Below are 26,762 nucleotides of genomic sequence, written 5' to 3'. Positions count from 1 at the left end.
ATTAAATTTATTTCAAAATTAAAATGTCATTTTCAAAGCATGTAAAATACAATTTTTAATTACAATTATTTATTTAGAAGACCGACGTATGAGGCCTTTTTGGATGCCGCGAAATTCCGTGCATGCGCAGACATAAGTTCGTGTCTGGTTTGGACTACGCAGTGTCACGTGACCTCAGCGCGTATATACGTCCAGCTGCCGGCAAATTTCCTCATTCATTCTTTCGAACCTTTGAGACAAGGTTCTCTTTTCGAATTTATACCATAACATTCTGATGGTCTGTCATCGTGACCAATGGGTAATTGCTTCCGGAGACAGCCTGCAAAACGATCGACCACCCATTTTTGCGGCTGTGATTTTTGTAAACTATTTAATTACAATTTGAAACAAAACATGTACATAAAAGGCAATAATTAGAAATTTTCATGATTCGATGATTTCTTTTGTTACGTTTGCAAAGTAAAATAAGTGGAAAGAAAAAGACAAACGCGAACTTTTTCTGTATTCGAGGTACAAGTAATCATTGAATTTAGTTTGAAGTTGCAATTCGTCTGGAAGATTTTCCACGCAAAGTAAAAAAAAAAATATTTCGTGGACGGTTAGTGACGCGGTAATGGGTCTGACGGATACGAGTTTCGAGGTACTTTTGACCCTGTGGCGGGTTCTCGTCGTGGGAGTCGTGTGGACCGAAGAAGCTTGTGGTCACTGTAGCAGTGTCTTGTCGAGCCACAGCATCGTCGTTCTCGCTCGTTAATCATTTCGGAGAGGTTATTTGGTAAGTAAAAAGTACACGATCTCAAGTATTCAACGTCGATGATAATTTCTATTGGTATTCAAGAACTTGACTTATTTGTTAATCTCTTATGAATTAGATTAAGATATAAAAATCGTGCATCTATCTGTTAAAATCCAGACATTTTGAATCCAGAAATAATTTGTACTTTCACAGAAACAAGGTCATAATTAATTAAGGAACTAGTATCAAGGAATAGAAGAATATGAACAATAAGGAGGGAAAATTTGAATCAAAATTACTAGATATAACTGTCTCTGATTATAGAAGATTTTTATTAATAACAAAAAGAAACAAACAGTAAATTTATATTGAAAGAAGATTTGAACATTTGTATTAATTATTTATTTACTAAATTATATTTTTCATTATTTGCTATATTTCTCAAGATTTTAGATAACATTTTAACAATTGTAGAAAGGTCAGTATTTTATTACTTTTATTTTATTACTTTTATTTTAAATATTGTATGTAACCTTTTTTTAAATATTTTCTGGACAAAACTGCAAAAACTTCCTTTCATTACTATCGTAGGAATATTATTATTTGTTATCTGTTGTTTGGGGAACAACGGGAACAAACAAGTTTGTTGTTAAGAAAGAATATCGAAATAACGCGATACATTTTCTTTATGATTTATTATAGGTGCATACATATTAAAGTTATCTATCACTAAGTTAAGTATTATTTACTATGGTATCTTGAGGTATAAAGAATGATTGAAAATAGATTTTTATTTATTTTATAAATGTTACGAAAATAATCTGGTAAAGATAAAGTTTATAAACAGAATAAATTCGCACAATTATTTGAACGGATTTGACGTTACAAGCGTACGTTCCTTGTGTAAATACTTATATTTTTCATGGTCGTTTGTGGTTTCAACAATTATTTCTCATATTTCAACATTTAATTCGCTTTTAATAAATAGGTATGTTACGAAGAATTCTACACCAAAGGATATGTTTTCCTTGATATATTGACATAAAATCTTAGAAATTGTAATAGAATGTAGAAGTAAAAATGGTTTAATATTTGGGATCTATTAAAATGTTATGTCGATAAAATAAAAAGATCAAAATGTTGGCGTTATACCATTAAACGTATTTATATGTACATATAACAAAATTTTTAGAATGAAATTCTATTTTCATATTACTTACTGTATGAAAGTATTAACATTGCTAATTTATAACAAAATTGCTAATTTAACTTAGCTATGACTATTATTCCTTTCAAAGAGTGATTGCAAGATGATTTCGCTATACTTATACATGACAAAGAGAGAGGGAAATTTGAAAAAGGGAAGACAACGAAATAAGTCCGCGCCGTGTGAAACTAAGAAAAATATAATGTGAAATGAATATGGAAAATAAAGTATAAAGGAAACTATGATCGATTAATTGCTGATATTCCTTTATATGAAACGCGAAAGTGTTTTCTTGAGTATTATTTGAGGAATGATATTAGCTTGATAGAAAAGTTCAGTCGCTAGATTTTGCTCCTCTATATGAAACATATATTTCAATCGTTAAAACGTAAACTATAAATCAATGATGTAATATTGCAGAATTTTTAAATAGATTATGTCGCTCCATAGCAAAGCGCTTCCTAAACGTCGCATCTTGTACGAGTATTAGAGAGAAAAATTTGTTACAGATTTTATAGGATTTTCCAGACAGATTGATAATTTATTCATATGTTTGTAAAACTTTTGACAGAAGAAAAATGTTTAATATGGAGAATTAGGTCATGGAGTTATTGAAAGAATATGTTAGTAATAAAAATAAAAAATTCAACAACGATGCAATAAATGAACTGTCAGATAAGAGGAAGGAAATTATAAGCAACAATGAATATTATATTGAAGATTAATGAGAAGAAATTTCAGTTAAAACAATTGATTATTTTTCACGAAAAAAGAAAAAACGACGGAATTGTGCGATCAACCTAATGATATAATAAGAACAGGAAAAGAAAGACACGATCTTGCAACGTTACCTTGAATAAAAGATAGAATCCCTAGCCCCACCAGAGTTAGCCATTCCGTTTCCTCGAATTTGCACACTTTCAACGTTCGATCTCCCTCTATTCCCTCTATTTCTTCGGTGCATTCGTGTGTCACCGTTTAAATCTTGAGGAACACGCGACGGTTATGTTTCGTTCACTTTTTTCCGAACAAGGCTGTCTTTTCTAAATCTCGAAGCGGAGTACGTGTTTTAGATTTGTTTCTCGGTAAGATATTTGTTTCATAATGTTTGATTGTACGCGCCTGTGATTAAAACTAGTTGGACTTCAACGTCTTACTGTGTAATTCTATGTATAACGCTAGACTTTGTAGGATGACCTGTTGCGGGGAACAATTGTTTTTATCGTCGCAATTACAATTGTTATTCAGTGTTGTGTGTTTGAAATAACTCTCTCTCTCTATATATAAATCATTTAATATTATAGTGAAAAATAACATTTATGATACATAATCATTAAAACCATCGATTAGCGATAATGGTATGTGAGTTTTATTAAATTTTAAAAATGAATGGCGAATTAATGGCTAAAATTGATACTTTCATTAAAATTTTAAGTACATTTTTCTTATGGATATCATGCCGGACTGTTTTAATTTTAGTTTAGGACACATATTGCAGCTTTTTTATGTTCTAAAAGAGTTAAAGTTTTTTTTATCACTATGAGTTTTGTGTTCTAAACTAAATACTTCAGTAGTATTAAATAAAACTCTAATCATGGAATTTTCAATCAAATCGTAGTTATTTCACAGACTTCTCCTTGGGCTTGTTGTTTTCTAGTTTTCTTTTAACGTAATAATGTCATCAATATTATTTATTGAGTGGTAATTTTATAAATAGTAGTTTTAGCCCTTCTCATTGAGGATGATTGCTTTATTCGCTTCTTTAATACTAATTTTATTCCCGTTACTTATTTCATTTTATATTCATTATATTCATCAATAAACAGTTAGAACATACAATATTCCAACTGGTTTTTGAATTTCGTTTATGAAACCATTTTGCGAATGTCGTGTCAGATCAGAGAATCACAATGGACATTTTATCCAAATAAATTGAACAAGAATAAAATGTAACGTTTACAGGATTACAGTGTAAAATTAAAAAGTAAACGAATGTAATTGAAATTTAACAACCTCGGTATTTCACATTTTTCGTGAGCTTAAAGATGAATTTAATACATTACTCGCGCTCGGCCTACTTGATTTTAAACGACCTAAATACTAATCTGAATGAAACTTTAGTAACCGTAACAATTTAGATTAAAAATCAGTAGAAATAAAAGCATCATTTTTCGTCGCACCTGTTTACAGAGACGCCAAGTGGGAGATACTAACTGCGAGAAAGAGAGAAAGAGAGTTCTATCGTCGTTCGGCAATAACCGCCGAATATCAATTAATCGGGTCGATCTATAGACAAGCATGGATCAGTGCGTGTGACAGAAAACCCCTCGTCGAGAGTCCCCTCGAAGCCGGCACCGCGGTCGCCTTTGAAATATACGCTGTTTATCCGGAACCCGTCACCAGGGCACAATGAGCCTCGCTCGGGGGTTAAGCGTTGTCGCCTGAAGGGCTATCGATAACTTGTCGTCGCCAAATTACACGTGACCGCGCCCGCACGCGCCCGCACGCGTTTCCTCCATCCACCACCCTCTTTTCTTCTACAACATCCATTCTGTCACCTTCCCTCTCTCATCGTATCTTTAATCTTTTACGAAACATAATATTAAACTGGTGTATATGAAATGTCCTTTTCTCCAAATAAAACTTTATACTTCTTTCGAAACATTATATCGTTTAATCAAAGAAATTTTTACGTGATTCAATGCACTCTCCTAACGATGAACTAGTTCCATTATCCTATATTTATAAGAATTATCTTTTAAAAATCGAAAATTCTTATTTTCCCGGCTTCCCTTTTTCTTTTTCTTTTTTAATACGACCGATAGTTGGGGTAGAACAAAATGTGATGGATGATATTGATTAAACTTCAGAGAAACGACAAATCAGATTTCGATCGACGAAGAATTAGCGAACTTTTAGATACGGACATTTTGGAAAAAATCGCCGCGGAACGAGGACCTATTGTGCTTGTCAACTCGGTCGAGATATCCCTGTCTATTCGATGGATTTCGATTTGTTGCTGTATTTCGTATCAGGATTTTCCTGGAGTGCGTCTCTTTGTCTCACAATTTAAATCATCGACGACTGTATCGGGTTGTTCGGAAAATGTGTAACCAAGTTTGAGAAAATTTTAATTTTTTTGAGAATTTCAAAACTTTTTCGAGTAAGTAACGTGATTTGAATGTTTAGAAACATGCGCGTATCTTTATTAACGTTTAATTTCACTCATAGTTTCTTCAAATTACAGATTTTGTCATTTGTCACATCATTTTTCATCTGATCCTCTTAAATAATTTTTTTCCAGTCTCACTGAATATGTACATAGCTTTCCAAATAATCCAATATTTCGATAATATTACATGTTCGCTGAAATTTTCTTGATTAACAAATTTATAAGTATCAAATAGTCAGTAGATAAGCCACAAATCGTCAAATTTCGTTTGTTGCTTGCTTCGTTTCCTTAATTCTGTAGGAAAAATGATTTTGAACGAATCAATTTGTTTATTACAGAACGGTAAGACATGTCGTCAAGGGTGGTGAAAAATCATCCAAAGATGAATGGCGGCGTTGATGGCAGGGAGACTTGGTCCGGCAAAGTTGACTTTCTCTTGTCTGTTATTGGATTTGCTGTCGACCTTGCCAATGTTTGGAGATTTCCTTATCTATGTTACAAAAATGGCGGTGGTGAGTATCACAACATTCTATCTTTCTCTAATTGCGTAGCTATTATTCATATATACAATAGCAAGAAGTACAAATGGACGCAAAAAGCACATTTTTAACTGCAATGCTTCGTTTCCTTTATATCAGATAATCCAGATATTTCTGGATAATTATATACGTAGGAATAACAACAGAATAATGCTTAACAACGAATAGATCGTTTTTAATCGTTAATACTACATATCACGCTTGATCGACGATTATCAACGCGTTTTCAGCGATTAAAAACAAATTTTGCAATCTCGGTAATTCTCGAAACAACGTACATTGAATTTAGTTAATAGGACGTAGGTATATAGTATATAACATTTTTATATTCAAAATATATTAAAAGAAAAATTAAGATTTGATTTTTTCTCCAGATTTATGTACTACTCGGGTTGTGAAATAACGATTACGAAATTCGTGAAACATTTAAGATATTGAAAAATATTTTCAAAGATATTAATCCTGTCAAACATGCTGTTATTTTATCCGATAGTGTTGCAAGGCGTTATTTCGTAGTTGCGCAATAGGGGATGCATCAAGTAATGCATTCCGGCAGTAAGGTAACATCGCGTTAACCGGTCGACTAATTGGCATTTACCTCGTGCAAAATGACCCTGAGATTTAGATTTCACTCTAGGCTTCTTATCCGTGAAAGCATCTGCTGCAGGACTCAAAATTGGCCTAAATTAAAGCGAAAGGGCAATTTAAGAGTCACGCACCGACTCGGAAGATTACACCGTCCACGTAGATTTAATTCCTAGCCCTAGTTACATCGTGTTTTCGATTTAGTTTCGATGTCAATCATCTCCTATATATTCTGTTAAAATAAAATTATACGATCGATTTCATTTAAAGAAGCTTAAGCGATCGTGATATTTAGGAAAATATTTGAAGTGTTTTCATATGAGCGGCTTTTTGTTCCAAGATTTTTGTTCAAAGAACATTTTCTTTTTTAAAACGTGAGCGAGATTATTACGTAAAAATTTAAATACCGTAACGAATTAAAACCGTATTTTAAACTTATCATTAGACCGTGGATGTCTATGCAAATCCATACCTTTATAGAAAATTGTCAATAAAGCGGGGGGTCTGGAAAATAAATTGTTTTACCTATAGGAGACTTTTGTACTATTTATCTTGCATATTCTCTATGTTTCATATGTTTTGCGTATTTTTTTCTAAATACACATGTAAGAATACTTATTTTTATCATACTTTTGTTATTTATTAAGAATAAGAAAGTTTGTAAACGCTATTCACAATTTAATCGATTCAGCACAATCGTTAAATATCATCGAAAAAGTCTGATGAATATAAATGGAAATGTTAGAAAAAAAAACCGTGTTGAAATCTTGACGACAGTTTCACTTTCAAGGCTACGTTATGAATCGTAATATAATAGTATTGTATTATATTCTACGAACCTGTTTTACTTTTATTTATCACATACAAAGTTCGAACCCTTTAGTTTTCTTTTACAAACCTTCTAACAACAATTTCCATAAGTAACTCGCAGCGGCTTTGAAGACTGAGTTCAGCGATGACGATGATGATGACGACGACGAGGTCGATGACGATGGCGGCGACGACGTTATTAGCTTTTGTTCTATAGAGTCTTTCGTAGGAATACGATTAGGACCAGCTATCAGCGATACGGGGCCTCCTCAAAAGCGGCTGCTAACTCAATTAAGAGGAGAGTAGGGCGCACCATTAGTACCGACAAGATCGGTCGCTAATTTCCAATTACCTTAATTAATTATAATTTCCCATTCGGGCCGGCCTTTGATCATGGACGTTCGCGACGCTTCTGTCTGCTGCATGACACCGTATACGATCCATTATGTCCCATGATTTTGCCCTGTGTTTCACGCTTCTTCTTTGCGAAAATTTACAAATTTTCCACATACGGTTTTGTTGTCATCATTTCCTCATTGTAAACGAAACAGCTTTAAACAACGTGATTCAAATAAAATAGGTTGTGGATTGAACTGAACTTCGCGAATCGATTTTGTACGTTTATATCACCGGATTGACTATTATAGATTTGAAAAAGCAATTATCCTTGCTTAGAACAGGATCTGGTTTTACATAATATGTTGTTAAATCTTCGACTCAGTTTTAGATACAGTATATGGGAAATAATGGCATAAACGTTGGACGATTAGCTTCATGATCTATGAGTCAATGGTCAAATTGTTTCATACATAGAAGCTGTAATTGGAACTTTGTATGTTTAAAAAAGTTAAAAATTGTACATATTTATCGAATTTAGAAAATATGGAATTTTGGAAATTACAGCTTTTTGGACTTGAATTTTACTACGTATAAAGTTGGTATCGTGATAGATTACGTATAACGAAATCACACATTCACACACACATAATTTACGAAATCGATTTTCTAGGAAACTAAACCGGGTATAAGGAAACTTTATTTTTCATATTTCTGATTAATTCTTTTTATAAGGAATCACTTCCTCATGTAATAGATATATGGTTATATAAAACTGTTTCATTTTATGTTTCATTAATGATTACTATATTGTGTATACAATATATGATTAACATTAGAGATTGTGTAGGTTTCATATTTTTTAATGAAATACCCTGACTCATATGTATACTCCTGTCTTTAAATTGCGGAACTCTGATCATTTAGTAAATTTAGATTAAAGATAGATGAATGTTATACATAAAATGATAAGATGAAATTGAAGAAAAATTTTGTTATTATAATAAATGTTTTATGTATAATTTTCAAATGGTCAAGTACAAAATGGAAATGTACTTTATGTTCTAATTCACTTATTTATAGTTCCGTGAATCCAACGTGACGGTTTAAATAATGCATTTTCTCGTCGGTTACGCATTGATAATAAAGTTTTTATTCTCTGCGGTTACGGTGACTGCATCTTAATCGAATTTCTACCTTTTGTATATTTTATCGATGAATATTCCTTATTTGCTAATGAAGCACAGAGATATCTCAAATCTATTTTACATCTAAATTAATTTAATTGATAAGTAAAAATTTATTTTAAATCGGTGTATTTTTATAAAACAGTAATGAAATATTTTCGATTAGACACGAATGAAGCGAAGGGAAAAAAAGGAAATTGAATGAAAAAGGAAGAAGACTAGATACTGTGTATGAATAAATTCATTGATATTTATAATTTTTTCCTACTCGAAATCAAATTTCTGATTTCAAAAAGCTTTATTGCAAAATGTACCGAAATTGTGGATTGAACATTTCAGAAAATTTTTAGAATGAGAAAAGCCATTCATGTAAACCGTTCAGAAGTCATTTTTATCAACTCTATAAATTGAAAAATATAAATATGTTACAAATACTATTTTTTAAGTTTACCTTAAGATTTATTAATGTTTATATCATATATGTGCGATGAATGAACTTATAGAAATAAAGCACTCGTTCTTTGACAATTGGCTGTCAATCATATGCTCACGTAATGAAATTAAGAAATTAATAAAAGATGGAGTTGGATCATTTTGGGTTCTGCGTGGTTTATATTGTTAATGTACCATTAATACTTGATTAATGAATATAATGTGCTTAAATCTTTAAATACAGTTAAAGTTTGAGAAAATATCTTATATACACTTAAATTTCTCAAGTCATTCGTATTACAAGCATTAATGACTTACTAAAATCTAGTTGAACATAAGTGCAAAGTGTCGGTCTTTGAAAATGGTTACATCTTCAAAGGACCAAAATTAAACGGAAATGTTATTCAAAGCCGGGCATTTGTTCATGACATACGGAAGAAGTCTCTCTAGATGCTATATGAATATATATATTGCAAGGAAATTGAAATACAAACGTTTATTAATAAAAATAGTAAAGAAATATAAACATAAGATTATTAAAGAGAAACAAATATAAAATTAAGACACAAAAATTCCTTAATAAATTATTAAAGAATTCTGTTGGAATTTTAATGAAAGACTGTTATCTTAACTTGTATGTAAATATGAATAAAGCAAGTTTGTTACGAACTTGTTATGAAGCTATTACGACATTAAAGCACATTGTAATTATTTAAACAAGTTTGGTCGCTTTTAATAATTCTGAGATTTTCCATTTCATGTATGTTGCAATCGATTTCTAAGAATTTTTCTATACATGCATATGTATATCTATGTGTACGTTGTTCATGTTTATATAGCGTGGTATATTAAATATAATGATGAGTCTCCTAACCATATCATTAGAAATATAATCGGCGAATATCAACACATCGTCAATTTTTAACGAGAATAAGGAGATTTGAATATGAAAAATGTTTGATCGTACGTTTTCATAAGGAAACTTACAATTAAAAACATTACAATTAAAATAAATTGTTCGCAGATAATTAATCGAATTACATGGTTTCTTATATTTAATAATACACTTAATAAGTGATTTTCTAATTATGGGTGAAACATCATGATATTTAGCATTTAGAAACGAAGAGACACATATTTCTTAAAAATATTTTATTCCCATCGAAGCACTTTACTGAATTTTTGTCTAGACGCTTTGTTAAAATATAATACTTTTTAAGTAGTTAATATCTGTATTATGTGGTATTCAGTTTATCTTCGATAACCTACGAAAATAAGTTCTAATAACTTTGTATTATTTCCCTCAAAAACAGACAGGCCCATTTTTTACTAAATATTAAAGTTCCAATAAGTTTTAATTTTCGTTATACAAATGGACAAATAACATTCAAAAGCACTTATGTCGAATTTATTCGTCAACGAGAAATGAGAAAAATTCATCACTGCAGGGCATAAGAAAAAGAGAATATCCTTATTTAATGCGATTACGTCTCCGTGGTTACTAAGAAGAATTTATTGGGAAAAAAAGAAGACGGGCAACGAGTAAGAACGTTGAACGTATCTGAGGAAATTTGTATCCAAAACATAGAAGATATTGTCTATGCATGTTCCTGACTTTTAGAATCTACAAAACATGTGCAAAAAAATATTTAAATACTTATTATAGATATATTGTTTTACTTAAATAATGGTTAATTTAAATAATGAATACATACTAAATACATACTAAAATTTATTGGAATATGCTATGCATTTACTATATATTGTTTACCCTATTTTTACTTTTTCTATATAATCTTGATTTCGTTCTAATACCGAGTGCTATTTAAGAATTCATGATACTTGTATTTGTTTAACCGTTTGATAAATCAGCTTTATCAGAATCACCATTTCAGCCATTGCCTTGCTACATTTTCAAAAGTTCGCTATCGAATTACGTACCTAAAAGCACCTTGCTGCCACTGGTGCTCTAAATATTCTGCAATTCAGTTATGCAGCTAACACGATGATGCGAGTGGCTCGCACATCACTTTTTTCCTCGCTCTTCATATCGGTCTCTTGTCACGCGGCAGATGTCATCAAAGATGATAAGAATCCGGACGTGTCCCACAGTGCCTGTAAATAAATTAAATGCGTTCAATTTTATCAAAGATATGAACATGATTTTCTCGTTTTCTAATGAAAAAACTTGGTGTTATTTTATTTATACCTAAATACCAGCATACGTGAAAGTATTTAAAAGTTTTTAACGTTCAGACATTTCTTCGCTCCGTTAATTACAGTTTTAGAAATTTTTGTTATATCTGATTATCATAGAGAAAGTTATTATTTTATTATTTATGTTATACTATATTTATGCTTGCAGGGGCTTTTCTGGTTCCATATTGTATAATGTTGGTGGTAGGAGGAATTCCGCTGTTTTACATGGAACTTGCTCTGGGCCAGTTCAATCGAAAAGGTGCGATCACTTGTTGGGGTCGCCTGGTGCCACTTTTAAAAGGTAAGATCCTTTTCTTAATTATCTTGGTATTAATTACTAAACCGAGAATAATAGTAATAATGCGACAGTTCTTCGATGACTCATGTTTTTAACGCTTTAATTTTATAAATTTCGTAACAAAAATTTAAACTATATATCAAAGCTCGCAGAAATTTTTGTTTCTTACCATTTACATTGTATAATATCGTATAATAAAACAATAATCAATTATACGAAATACGCATTCAAAACCTAAATAACTGAACACAGCCAATTTCGAGAAACCCCGTCTAATATCATCGAGCTTAGAAATAATCGCGTTAAAATTTCTCTTCCACTTGATTCTCTGCACTGAAAAGATCAACAATGGAGGTAATAGTATCACTGTGTGCGATTACTTTTTTGATTGACTCTCAGAAGACAGTTCTGGAAACGTTTCAAAGCACTTTACCGTCATCTTCTACGACGAGGAACTATGCATTAGACACGGCCGGTATATTTTCTTTTCTTTTGCTCTACATCGTGCTATACGGTACATTATGTAACGCGTATAAATCCTGGAAAATCCGAGGATGGAAGACCACTTGAGAAGAGCTTCCATTTCCGTCGATTTCCTGGATCGTGACGATTTCACCCAGGATCGTGACGATTTCACCCAGGATCGTCGTGATGATCGATGGGAATGCAGGATTCTTCTTGACTCTTGTCTTCTGCGCGCTTTTTCCTTCTGATCCGCATCGATGAACGACGTAATTGATTCGCCGCTCAAGACACATTTCCCACGGGATAATGGAATATTCTCCGGCTTAGGAATCAGAACATGTCCTCCGAGATTTTTAATCCTTCTGAAACGCCAATTACCTTTTTACTACTTAACTATATATGGAAAGAGACTTATCGTTTTGAAAATTAAACGAATCGCGTCCATTCTACCTTTGGCCACTGATATAGTTAGATATAGTTAAGTATTAGTGTAGTAAATTAATATAAATTACAAACTATTTCATGAAATTTATTTATCCAAACCTCCAAATCTCATCAGAAAATAAATTCAATTTATACCTAACTATTTTATTAAAAATTCAATATAAGTTCAAAAATTTAATATAACAATCGAATGTTTGCATAGGTATTGGGTATGCAGTGGTACTAATTGCATTCTACGTCGATTTTTATTACAATGTGATCATTGCTTGGGCATTGAGGTATTTCTTCGCCTCATTCTCCAGCCTTTTACCTTGGACCACATGTGACAATCCATGGAATACACCACATTGTCGAGCGTTTGACGCTAATATTTCTTATACATTCGACAATATGTTTGGTTCGCTCGATTCGATAGAACCTAGTAATTCTTCTCTAATAGCCGAACATTTGGGTAGAGATTCAAATCAAGGCTACAACAATACGTGGTACACGAGCGCTGCTCAAGAATATTTCAAGTAAGTTTTATTCTGGATATTTGTTTTGCGTTAAAAGCGTGGATTTTCTATATTGCTTATGCTTTGTTGTATATATATTACTGATATTCATTATTTATGAATAGACTGCGAATGTTTATACATATACATTTTTTTTATAGAAAATTGGAAAATAAAACGGAGTCTGTATAGCAATTTCCTTTGTTTTCAGGCAATTTTTTAACCCCTTAACCTACAACTACGGGCATAGCCCGTAGTACGTACTACAGAAGTCGTGCGAATGGCTCGAAGGCTGCGCGAGCTTGTTTCCGTTTTCGGTCCAAAATTCTCGAACGTAAATCGTAGGTTAAGGGGTTAAGGCTATATCATATACTTACACATTTCATAATACGTTTATTATATTTAAAAATCGAAATAATTAAATATTACGAAATAAGGAAGAAGGCATGTTTTTGAGCAACTAATTCGCTAATTTTCTTAACAGTCGAGCTATTCTGGAACTTCACGAAAGCGAAGGTTTGCATGACCTTGGGACAATTAAATGGGATATTGCGTTATGTCTGCTGGTAGTCTATCTGATTTGTTACTTCTCTTTGTGGAAGGGCATTTCTACCTCTGGCAAGGTAAACTTTCTATAGCGTAAATTTAGATTTCACGCCACCAGTTGTCTAGAAATAAATTCTTAAATTTAACAAAATATTTCTACAGTAGAAATAACTGTGAAATCAGTATGAATAAAAATGTTACTTCGTTTTTTTACTATTGCTTTAATCTTTTTGTTCACGTTATAACTCTTTCTTATGACTACCATTGGTTAACCCTAACTTTTTTGTGTTAAAACGTTATGATTTAGTTAGCTATTTTCAACAATCTATGATTATCGCTCCATCGAATAGAACTATCAAACAATTTTATTCCTTTGTTACAGGTGGTTTGGTTTACGGCTCTATTTCCTTATGCTGTTTTACTGATCCTACTTATACGAGGCGTCACGTTGCCAGGAAGTCTGGAAGGAATACGCTACTACCTTAATCCGAATTTTTCTGCTATAACAAAAGCTGAGGTAAATAGAATAACATTATTTCACAATTATTCTATTACAATAGCTTTTGAAGGTCATCTTATAGATATAAGTCAGAAATAATTTGGCAAAAACGAACGAAACGTACAAACGTACATTATCAAATTTATGTAATAATAAAAAAAAAAAAATATTGAAAATAATTTATACGTGATTGTACATTGAAATTATTACGCAATATCGTAGTTTCACTTTTGTGGTTTATCGTGAGTTTGTCGACTCCGCCTCTTGAATTTAGCGAATCGCCTTTTCAGCGGATGATCACGGCGTTATGAAATATGTAGCTATTTACAGTGGTCATGGAAAAGAATAAGAATCTGAGGGTCAGCAAGCTAATGCACCGGCGTAAGAGGGTCGAAAAAATCGGATAGCGAGAAAAATGGGAAAGGGAGAAACGTGCCGAGTTTAACCGACGACGCTGAAAATGGAAACTCTGTGTACCTGTCATAATGACCATTAGAGTCCGGTCCAGTCACGGCCATGAAATCTCACGTTCTCACCCTCTTGACTCGCAAGTGAAATGCATTTTTCTCTGGCGACTTGAATACCGTTTCTAAATCGCTCGAGTAAATTTTGCACAACGACCGAGGAAAATTTGTCGACTTCTAAAATATCAAAATTTACGGCGAATCGTTGTTTCTGTATCTTCCTTTCTCTTTTCTCCGGAGGAAGTACTTTGACGTACTTTGACGATGCAACATAATCTTCTGGAAAGAAAGGAACGAAAAAAATAAATCTTTCTTTCTTACAGAAGATAAATTGCCTTTTTTGAATTTTTGATAAAATTTCGATTTCAATTGTAAAATTGAGACTATCTGGCGATTTTTCCTGAATGCTTAATCTCTATTTAGGTGTGGGTGGATGCCGCAACGCAGGTGTTCTTCTCTCTCGGACCGGGTTTTGGGGTGCTTTTGGCTTATGCGAGTTATAATAAATATCACAACAACGTTTACAAGTAAGTAATATGTGTGTAATTAAGTATATTTCATTTTTAACTAGTTTTAGATAGTGAAGTTTTGCGAGTAATGAGTATAATAAATTGTTTAAACGGCCTTTAAAGTATATTTTTCATTGAGAACGAATGGATAGAAAATTAGCTTAATATGGAAAGATACTTTCCTCTTTTTTCTTAATCTTGACTTAATAAAATAAGCTCTTAACTCTTCATAAACTTTTTATTTGAACGTGCTATCATGAAATAAAACTGAATTAGAAAATAATGAAATTTCATTGAACAAATTTTTATTTTCATTCAATTACATAAAATATTCTCAATTTTATTATCCAACATTTATAAACAAAAATCGTACATTTGTATTTAAATATCTATAGATTTTGATTGAATACATAAAAAATAATAAATTTATGTACTGATAAATGTAAAATTTATTTGTCGCTTACATATTTTCCAGGGACGCTTTATTAACCAGTTTGATAAACAGCGCAACATCGTTCGTCGCTGGTTTTGTGATTTTTTCTGTACTAGGGTACATGGCTCGAGCAAGTGGAAAGTCCATTCAGGATGTAGCGACTGAAGGACCTGGTCTAGTGTTTATCGTTTATCCTGCTGCTATCGCTACTATGCCTGGATCGATGTTTTGGGCGCTCATCTTTTTTATGATGTTGCTTACGTTGGGGTTGGATAGCTCGGTATGTCGCTATTCGTATAACTTCTATTTATTATTGTTAGAAAAAATACAGAAGATTTAATGAAATATTGTTCTATGCAATTAAGACAACGAGAGAACAGTATGTAATTAACTTCAAAACTGTGATTACATAAATTATCATTCCTCGTGATAATGTTAGTATTTGATAATGTTAGTTGTGTTAATTTTAATTACTTAATTAATTTTAATACTCTATCGCGAATACTTTACTGTGCAATGTAATAATTCAATTATATTATATGTATAATCAATTCTCTTTTTAGAGCATAATCAAATCTTTTCTTGTAGTTCGGGGGCTCTGAAGCGATAATAACTGCTCTTAGCGATGAGTTTCTAATTATCGGGAATAATCGCGAAATTTTCGTCGCTTCGCTTTTCACGCTATACTTCCTCGTTGGTTTAGCCTCGTGTTCCCAGGTAAGACGATGACTATAACGCATTTCACGAAATAATCGTAATTAACTCTGCTACTTCGTTTGGATCATTTTCGATTTAATCGTGTTTTTTTATCGTTAAAAAACTTCTTAGCATAATTGATCTTTACATAAAAAATTATATTTGTTATACACAGGGTGGCTTTTACTTTTTCCACCTATTGGACCGATACGCAGCTGGCTACTCGATGTTGTTTGCAGTTTTAGCGGAGGCGATCGCTGTTAGTTGGATCTATGGGGTAGATAGATTTTGCGCAGATATTAAAGATATGATTGGGTTTTCACCTGGAATCTACTGGAGAGTCTGCTGGAAATTCGTTGCTCCGATATTTCTCATGGTATATATGCTACACACATAGCTTTATATCGTATACAGCATGCATTGTAATTAGTACTTTCCTTCTAACTTTCGCATAATTAGTAAAATAATACACATGTATCGCAACCTAATATCTTGTTAAGTAGAAATTTCTGTCAATTTTTTCAAATTTGTACCGCTCGTATTCCCTTCAAAAATGTAATCAATCAATAGTTAAATAGGCCACAATTCTCTATCCTTTTCTACATGTCCTTTCCCAAAAAATTAATTTTTTATATTGTTACAGTTTATCATCGTTTACGGTTTAATGGGTTATGAACCACTGACTTATGAGGATTACGTGTACCCTGTCTGGGCAAATGTATTAGGCTGGTTAATTGCGACTTCCTCAATTGCCATGATACCCGGCATCGCAATTTATAAGATCATCGTCACGCCCGGCAGTTTCGTTCAGGTAATATCATGATTTTAATACAATTGATTTTATTTCCTTTTAGCGTTTTCGTCGTAATGATATTATTTAATATACTATTCTTTATGCATGATACGGGATAACAGAAATAATTTACATACGATTTCTATAATCGACATATTGTAAATGACAATATAAGTTCTATCAATATCGTCGAAGCGGTCCCTGTGGAACGTAGAGAGTTATAGACACACGATAGATAGATGTACGTAATAAATTACAGAGATTGAAGATTCTGACCACTCCCTGGAGAGATACTCAACAAAGAAACGCAGATTTATCCTCGGTGGTGAATGGTGCGGTTCGTCGTAGTTTTATCGCAGATCAGGATCTAAACGTAACAAAGGAACAACAAGACTTGACCAAAGAACAAACAGAAGTGATGATCCAATCCAGAGAAGGTGTTAACGGAGATCCACCTCCGGAGCCAGTCTAGGACAGTGCGGTTGTGATTTTGCACGGTGCCCGGTTCCAAGTATATCTTTGCTAATATTCTATCGTGGAAATATAGTTTTATTCAAAATTATTTCCACTGAATCACTAAGACTTCGAACGCACCCACTTAGATTTTACGATAAAAGTCCTTTCGTATTCATTCTTTAATCTCTGAATGATGAGGTTTCGAAATTTAGCGTACTTTTGTGGCGTTGAACTTTTGAAATTCTTTGGACAACAGAAAAGGAGCTTTCCTTAACGGGACGCGATTTATTCACGAGAAATTTCCGAAACAGACATTCCGATGTCTGCTGTGAATCGCGTTAAGCTTCGTCGTGTTTTCGATCGTTTCATACCCACGCTAGTCTTTTAATGTACTTGACTCTTTTCTTACCAATAATAACGCTATAGCATATCTGTAGTAAATGTATTTTGGTATCCGAATACGTGTAGAGATTATCGTATTTTCGTATATATATATATATATTATTTGCAGTTTACAAACTTTAAACGAAACACAATTCAAAGGTAGAAGGCAGAAAGAAGAATTTAAATTTGATTATGAACATAAAGATGATACAATTGAGTGCACAGAAGGAATAATTTTCTTCGATAACCTTTTTTTTGAAATATATCAATCTCACAATGTATTATTATACATATATGTTACGGACAAAAATCTGGAAAGACAAAACGCATTTTAATCGGTTAAAACCTGAATCGTTTAATTCTCTTAGACAATATTTGTTATACACAAATAGTCGTGAAATTCTTCCTTAGGTTTGCAGAAGCACTAAAAATATTGGAGAAAATAAGAACAGCTTCTTTATTTTCATTATAATCTATCTTTTGGCTGATTCACTATTATGCTTTACGCATTTTGTCCAGTCACAACGCGATTCTTCTTACATTTTATGTTATCTGTAGCATATATGTAACTTTTACCTAGATAATTTTTTAAACAAATTTAGAAATTTCTTAAAGTGTTCAAAAGAACACATTGCAAATGCAAAACATGGCCCAACCTGTAAATATTATAGGCTTCATGAAATTTCCTAGATAAATTCATTAAATAGATCCTGAATATTATTCTAGATCTAGTAAGTACAAGGCTGTAATTATCTCAAGCAAGGAAATTTCTTGAATAGCTTTAACATTCAATGAAACTTAATCCTTTATCGATTAAGAATGTTTCGAAGAAACAAAAACGAAGAAAAGTTAGAGCCTTCGTTACATAAACGTTAAATCTATAAAATATAAAATATATAAATATATAAAATAAACATAAATACATAATTGATAAAGAAAGAGAAATGATTAAATGATTAAATAGAATTTATAGAGTATATTTCATTCTTGGAGTTGCTAATTTTATTGTCCTTTGGAAGAAAAAGTTTCTAGTATCTTAACTAGTATCTTAACGTGTCTTAACTTTCGTTGTATTCCGATTGACAATATTAATTCTGCGAGCATAGAAAAATATTCTATAAGGTTAAATGAAAATTTCACGATTAAACTTCGATACTACTTTCCTATAAATTTAAATACTGTTTAAATTTGATGAACCAAAATTAAATTTTAAGCTGGTACATACGTACGATGTAAATAATATAAATCTGGAAAGCGTATCGCTAACGAGTTTTCAAAGAAAAATCTATAGAATACAAATTTATTCTTATCCAAGGGGTTTAGTAGAAAAATGATACTTTTTTTCTGAAAATAAAATAAATCTAAAAAGGGATACGTGGTATCTTCATTTATATAAAGGATTTTATTTATTAAATTTCCAAAGCTTTATAAATATGTATGGCATCATTATAATATAATACATTTTAATTTATCATCTGTAGTTATTAAATTTATAGTATTAAAAGATGTCATTTGTATCATTTTTCTTCCGAGCCCCTTATTTGTTAATAAAGGATTAACACACGTTTTACATAAATAAAGCGTTAAAGAAGTAATCTGTTCGCAGATCCAACTATCTCCATTTGATTATTCGAATGCTCTTACTTCGTCTGGTTCGACCGGACGTATATGCTGTGTAGACTATACGCGAATTATAATCACCGATCAGGTGTAAAATTTTACATTAAAGAATAGTGAATTTCAAGCGCTATCGAGAAAATGTGTCATCGTTAAGAAGCAACCACGCTTTTACCCATACAATATTTAGTACAGTCCAATACTCGTATAGATCTGGACCATTAAACACGTAAAATGCCATAAATTTATGATTAAAGTAACAATAATTTATTTGGAAAGTGGGTTACATATAACTGACAGCAGCAAATTACGTTACGTTAGAATGTATATTATTAAACTGCGATTATTTATATAAATTCATATTTTTTATGAACAGAACTAAAAGAATAGATACTAAATACGGATTTGCTTCATCTTCGAAATGTACTTTACTTTGGATATTTTTATATTTTTATTTTTGGATTTTTATATTTGGATATTTAAATATTATATGTATTTTGTGCGTTTTTGCCCGCTCGCATTTCTCATAAATCCATTAATATCTGCAGTCTATACATAATGTGTCTCATTCCTGAGTGCTTTTTTTTATAAGCAGGTCAATCGTTTATGATCGTTAATTTCTAAACATTGTTGGTATTTATCGTTATTTTGATTTTTTGAAATATTATCATTTCTTATGAAACTATTTCCTTTTATTTTCTTTGTTTGATCAGTATTATAAAAAAAGATAAAGATGTTATAATGTAATAATTATCGATGATACAATTACTTACTTTTACTTACTTACAATTACTCTTTCATAACATTACTATTCCAGACAAAAATATCTATCAAATAATACTTTAGAGTAATTTTCTGAGACTTTGTCTCTTTATATAGAAATGTTAATTTGTAGAAACTTACGTTTGTCTATCTTCATAAAGGCGAGAATCGACGATACGGTAAATAACTGAGTATGTTAAGTATTTAAGAAATTATCGTCGTAAACTTGTTAGAAAATATTCTCTATGTGCAGATACACATATATGTACCATATAGTTTATAGTTATTGTTGTTAGATGCAATGGTACGTATGTATGTATATTTATACGCATATACATATATACACATATATACAGGGGGAACCGCCAAAGGTAAAATTTCCAAATGTCTTCTTTAACTATGAACATTTGAGAAAATGTCCTAAACGATTCGAAGAATTTTCCGAAGTGAAATTGACCTAAAAACCTTGTAATTCTTTTGTGCAAAGAACAAATCGACAAATGTTTCGTTTATATTCTTCGATTTGTAAATTAACGTTGAAAAGATCATCATAAACTACAAAAATTACCTACGTAATTTCAAGATGTTTAGTAAAATAAAGATTTTGAAAAAGATTGTTTTAAGACAATTCGTTCGTATTCGTGTTTCGAAAACGTGAGAATTATGTCGTCGACATTTTTTAGGTTCTCGATAATCAAGAAAATTATTCGAATGTTCCGTTTAAGACAAACTTTCCTGTCCGTATATAATTGTATGTTATATTTTATACATCGCATCCGAGTTGTAACCACAGCCATAGGTAGCAGCTCGGGCCTTGTTAATACAATAAATAAATAAATAAATATTCACAAAAGAGACTCAACGATTGCCTTCTAAACAAAATAATTTTCGTTCGTTCTCTCAATCCCTTATCATTTTCACGTCATATACGACCTTACTAATATCAGTCTAATATAAGTTTAAGTAGTTATGAGAGACTGTGTCTAGTAGATGCTAATGCATTTTGAGATATATAATTGTGGACAAAGTACGTATCACCAGCTGGCTGTCGAAACGAGCAAAACCCATATAAAAAGAAGACTAAAAAGAAAACATCCCACTGACCTCATTAAAGAAATAAAGTAAACTCGAAGATGGTATTCTGCTGGAGGTAGCCATCTACATGCTATTTAGCAATAAAGTTAGAAAAATTTACCAAATGTCCTGATGGACAAATTGTAAAGTACAAATTAAATACAAAAGAATTATTATTTATTTTATTCCCGTTTCCCTCATAATCTTTGTCTTTTGTTTCTTTCCCATTTCACCCTTATCTTTTTCTTTATTTGGACTTCTCTTCCTTCTCTTTTCTCTTACCTGATGCCTTTCCACGGAATCGTTGGTCCATGTATGTGCACGAACCTCTTATTAAATAAAAAGCGAAGTATTTAAAATTTGTTACATTTATCTGATTTAAAAATGTCATACTTATTGCGTTGGTTAAGAAAATATTTATAGATCTCATATAATTTCAAGTTTATCCTGTATTTAATCAATAATCTGACATCATATATCTGTAAACATTTTCCTTAAAAATTTGTAAAACTTTCAAGTCTTCAGTTACTGCTTAGTTATAAATTTCTGGTTGTTGACTTACGACTCTCGTAGACGCGTTATACCGCGTCTCCCGGCGAACATGGTCAAACATTTCCTTCGAGCCGGATTCACGTGCACTAGGCTTTCAAGTTAAGCAGTATACACAGCAGTGACACTCGCAACAGCACAGTGCCACGTTACTCCATCACAATCAACGCAACGACCAGGTAAGCTCGTTAATTGCATCGCCAAGTCTAATTCCTGCCATAACAATGCCAAACGCATCAAAAATCAACTCCTTGCGTCGAAAACGAGGTTGCCTGCTCGGCCGATTTACGCTCATATCGAGACTACTTGACGAATACCAACAGTCCGGTCAGCAGCACGAGGTCCTCTTAAGGTCATATTGGAAATTTATCGATGAAGTTTTTTTTTTTTTATTTGGTAGACTATTTACAATCAATTCTTATTGAGAATTATAAGTAAATTATTTTGGCGTGGTACTGTAACTTGGATTATAAGAGTTTATAGTATGTTTGATTCTAGTTGAATCTAATGCTTCAGTCTAAAGGGTATTGTCTTTTTAGTTTGGGGATCTGATCCGTTGTGTCAAGTAATTGGGTTACTAATGGGTTTTGGTGATTGTTCATTCTTATATTATATCTGTTTCTGAACTTGGATATTTCTTCTTTAACTATCGGTATCTTAAGGTCGCGATGTATTGTTTCGTTGATAACATACCAAGGTGCATCTATTAAGGAGCTTGGAGTTTTTGATTGGAATCGTTGGGGAATTTCTATGTTGGAATTACTCACTGTTCCCCATAGTTGGATCCCACAGATCCAAATATAATAAACAAACTCTGGACAAAATAATATCACCGCTACGTGGAACTGTCAACCGGACTCAAGCTCAAACCTTTAGCAACCCCTCCAGGGGGCCGAAACCTTAGCATATAAAAACGCTCCCAAACTCAGCACTCGAAACACCGTATTGCAAGACTCTGAACCGTTACTTTATTAGATTCAATAAACTCTACTATCGTATCTACAGCTCCCAATCTATTTCCTTACTTGTGTAGTTTAGTGATTTCTTGTATCTCCTACGTGACACCTTCGACGTCTCCACGTATCCGAAAATTCTCAGGAAACTAAAAATCTGGGTAGCAGCCAGCGTTCGAGAAGAAGTCGGATAGAAGATCCAACTAATTCCAGCACCTGTTAGCTTCGCTATACGTTACACACGCACACACTCACCTAACTGCAAGCACAAAGAACTTTGACCCAACCATATATTCTAATTCATCTGTAGAAAATGGTCGATCGTGTGGTAGTTTAATGACGAGATTACTCGATATTGAAACCGTCAAATATATTTTAAAATAATTAATAAATACAGAGTCAACCGTAAATACGGTCGATAAAAGAATGTTCGCCAAGACGCTCGTACTAATTGATTCGCTAAAGACTGTGTGTTGATCGCTAATAAAAATCACTCGAGACTGAGACTGAAAAACTGGTCACCTTACGATCGTGTTCGTTTATTTATACTGGTCGAGGGGGTACCGGTAAGTTTCCATTCGTCTTTATTTAACGGTTACACGTAGCGACGACATTATTTTGCACGGAGTTGGTTTATTATTACATTATATATATCCTAACGATATTGGTACCCCGAGGCAAAACAACAGCATAACTCGAATTGTCCTCTAGCTCATGTGCCGCTACACATCCTTCGGAGGCCATAATCTTATATTAGAAAGTAAAATACAGTTGTCTGTATGAAAACATATTAGACTTATATATCTAACAATTAATTGTTGAAAGCTGGTATATGCTTAGAATTAAGTTAAGAAAATTTATAAATTGTTATGAAATGTCATAGCAGATCGTAAAAGTGAAAAATCTTATAAAACAATTTCGAAAAATTTGTAATTATGAAAATTGAAATATTATATAAATTCTTCCTCCTTTGGAACGGAATGATTATACTTGACTACTAGCCAACTTCATGTTTGACTATGATAGTACAATAATTATTGTTGTTATAGCATTTACTTCTATATTATCCTATATTATTCTATACTAACATTTAGTATAGATTAACACAGTTCTAAATCAAATATTAATACCACAGAAGTATGAATTTGATTGTAGCTTGTAAAAACTATTACAATTATAAAAATGGTTATTGTAATAAATTATTGGAGGCATCAATTTAAAATAAAAATTAAAAAATTATTAAATTTGATTGTGTTATAATAAAAAAATCATCTTTTATAATATTAGCAAACCATTACCGTTCGATTGACCATTCAGCACCTCCTCAAGTGTATCCTATTAGGTTACACGCCATACAGAAACACACGACTCGCGCGCGACCTCATCTGTGTTTGAACTTCCGTACCGTGAAGATCGAAGAAGAACTTTTACGAATTAAATTATTAATTTATAACATTTGCGCTGTTAATTTATAATATTTAAACCACTAATTTATAACATTTAAACTATTAATTTATAATAATTAAACTAATAATTTATATTAATTACGCTATTCGTTTATAATAACTTAGTATTAATCTAAAACAATTACTCCATTAATTTTTAATAATTATACCAATAATTTATAACAATATTTTCCCATTAATTAAAAATAATTATTCTCTTAATTCATAACAGTTATACCATTAATCGGTAGCAATTCTAATATTCATTTAAACCAATACCATCGATTCGTAGCGATTAAAGTAATGGTTTATTTTGTTTTATTTAATATTAACGAAATCTTTGAAGTGTTTGAAATGGTATTTTATTTCTATTTAATTTTATTTTATAATTTTAAATACAATATTTAATTTCTCATTTAACTACTTTATATAAAATCAGTGCCAATGCAAACTGTAATTATTGAGCGTCTATGGATAGAACATAATACTTCATGTTCGCTCAAAACCAAGAAATCAAACCGTATTCATGGAATGGAGGAAGCAAATGCAATTTCATCTAAGGCAACGAAATCTGATTATCCATTCATGCGTGCTGCAATTGGTAAGTCGCACGGTTTGGTTCCTTCGATAATAAGTTTAATGTTTATATATGATTATGTGAATCCATATACTATACCTATTATAAATAATAAATTCCAAAACACACTACTTCTTTGCTATAAAATAATTTTACATCTTATGTTTCCGATGCTTAAAAATTCTTTACGTTGTGGCAACACGTGACAGCAAATACCACCACTCGACACTAACTAGAGTCGGACGACGGCAGTGTAACCCCAAAATCTTCTACACTGGCGTGACTTTAGGCGACCACCTCTAAACATCCTCCAAACAGTCGACACATCGCCACCCTGGTAAAGAATTTCCAAAAACAATATCCCCACCATCATTTCCATTGTCCTTGGTTAGTATATAAACCCCGAATATTGACGACCAAGTCAGTCTGAACTGTGAGCCGATACTTGAACATTATAAGTGGTATCCAAGGGTCTTGGACTCTTGAGAAATAAAGTTTTTTTTGTATCATCAAGATAGTTTCTTTTTTTTACGTGACAGCAGCGTAATGGTTAGCACCTTAGGTTACGAACGTTCGGGACCTGGGCTCTTCAAATCCCAGCGACCGTGGTCCGATTTTTCTTCCACGATTCTTAACCCCTTCCCGTGCCATTTAGTTCGACGCGCGCTAAACAGACCAGACTGATGCTCGTAAACAGTCGCAATACGAACCGAAATGTAGATGCCCGCGACACCTGTGGTATAGTCAATTTTACGCGATAATGCTGTTGAGGAAGTAAACTCTTATGCTTTTACTTTTATAGATATTATAAGTTTATTATATTTTGTCATAAAATTATTTAAAATTATATAAAATTATATAATTATATAAAATTTAATCATAAAACTGAATGAATATCTAAAATGGAAATACGTAAAACTCTACAAATCCTCCATGGTATGATACCTCTTAAAACATTCTGGCAGATGTAAAGCCACTTTCGGCTTGTTATGTTTACGTTTGGCCCAAGTATCTGGTCGCGAGTCAGACTCGCGATATTCATGTTTGGGTCAAAATCTTCATCGCGAGTCTGACTCGATAAAGTAGGGGAAGGGGTTAAATGAGAAGAAAAATACAGCAGTACCCCAACAAGCGACATCTAACTCGGCCTCTACACTAGAGAGCCGCACTTATTACGACTTTACACCTCAACGTAAATGGGACCCGAACGTAATTACCTACCCATGGTGGGTTCCGGTAATTGGTACTGTTTTCCAAATAATGATACATGAAGTACTATTCTGAATATTATAAACTTAATGTAACATTAATTTTAATATTATGATATTGCTAGTGGAAAACGATATATATTAATATTTTCGAGTATTATTATTTGAGAAATGATATCAAGTTAAAAACTACTTTAATATATTTTAGTTTAGATCACACAAAAACAAAAATCATAAGATAAATACTTATATAAAGTCCATTGTGAGCCTATTCTGTACAGTGATACTTATTTGACTTGGAATGAAATATCAAAATCTATTCTCCCTTGCCCATCTCGTTTATCCCATTTAACGAACTATTCTCGCGGTCTATCGCTTCGCGATCTGCTCAGTAAGAGCTGCGTGGAAGATGAATTTTTTTGTAGATATATACGTTTCTTTTTATGTAGATCGTTTAATTTTCCGTACCTGATTATGCCACTGGTTCGTGCAACTTCCCACCACTTTGAAAATTGGGCAGCGAAACTAAGATGCGAGCGGTCATTCCGTTCTCATTTCGTACCGATAACAAAGATGGCGTTGCGTCAGGTTTGTAGTGTATTCTAACCTACTGGTAGTGTACTTTCGGTGACATCGTTTCTTCGTTAATTTTTTTACTATCGTTTATATCTCGTTATTAATATCGTTTAATTAATACACGTTTATTTAACGATTCTGTTACCGGTAACTTCTACTGTAAGCTTTTGTAATAAAATTTGAGTTGGTTGTGTTTTCATTTAATTATTTTGTACATTTGTATTAACTTCTAGTTATTTTTGTGTAGCAAGTTGTGATAGCAGGGATAATGTTGAAGTAACAGGAATCTTTATATAATAGGACGATTAGTGATGAAT

The 26,762-nt window shown here is 32.2% G+C and overlaps 1 protein-coding gene across 2 annotated transcripts; it reads left to right on the top strand.

Moving 5' to 3' along the window:
- The first annotated feature begins 212 nt into the window (after positions 1–212).
- Positions 213–17,911, top strand: LOC100645993 (sodium-dependent dopamine transporter). Of its 2 annotated transcripts, none has more exons than XM_003397418.4 (12): positions 213–775; positions 5,454–5,627; positions 11,370–11,504; positions 12,613–12,925; positions 13,389–13,527; positions 13,833–13,967; positions 14,837–14,940; positions 15,398–15,635; positions 15,944–16,072; positions 16,227–16,427; positions 16,695–16,862; positions 17,104–17,911. In XM_003397418.4, the coding sequence occupies exons 2-12, from the start codon at positions 5,465–5,467 to the stop codon at positions 17,314–17,316; spliced, it is 1,938 nt and encodes a 645-aa protein (XP_003397466.1). In that variant the 5' UTR covers positions 213–775; positions 5,454–5,464; the 3' UTR covers positions 17,317–17,911. The 2 variants fall into 2 exon arrangements, with proteins under 2 accessions (XP_003397466.1, XP_020720273.1); XM_020864614.2 differs by lacking the exon at positions 213–775 and adding an exon at positions 2,889–3,028.
- Positions 17,912–26,762: the final 8,851 nt, after the last annotated feature.

This window comes from Bombus terrestris, chromosome 9 (genome assembly GCF_910591885.1).
Source record: "Bombus terrestris chromosome 9, iyBomTerr1.2, whole genome shotgun sequence".
In the NCBI taxonomy this organism is placed as follows: Eukaryota; Metazoa; Arthropoda; class Insecta; order Hymenoptera; family Apidae; genus Bombus; species Bombus terrestris.
Note: the sequence above shows the minus strand (reverse complement) of the source record. Positions and strands in the feature narration are given on the sequence as shown.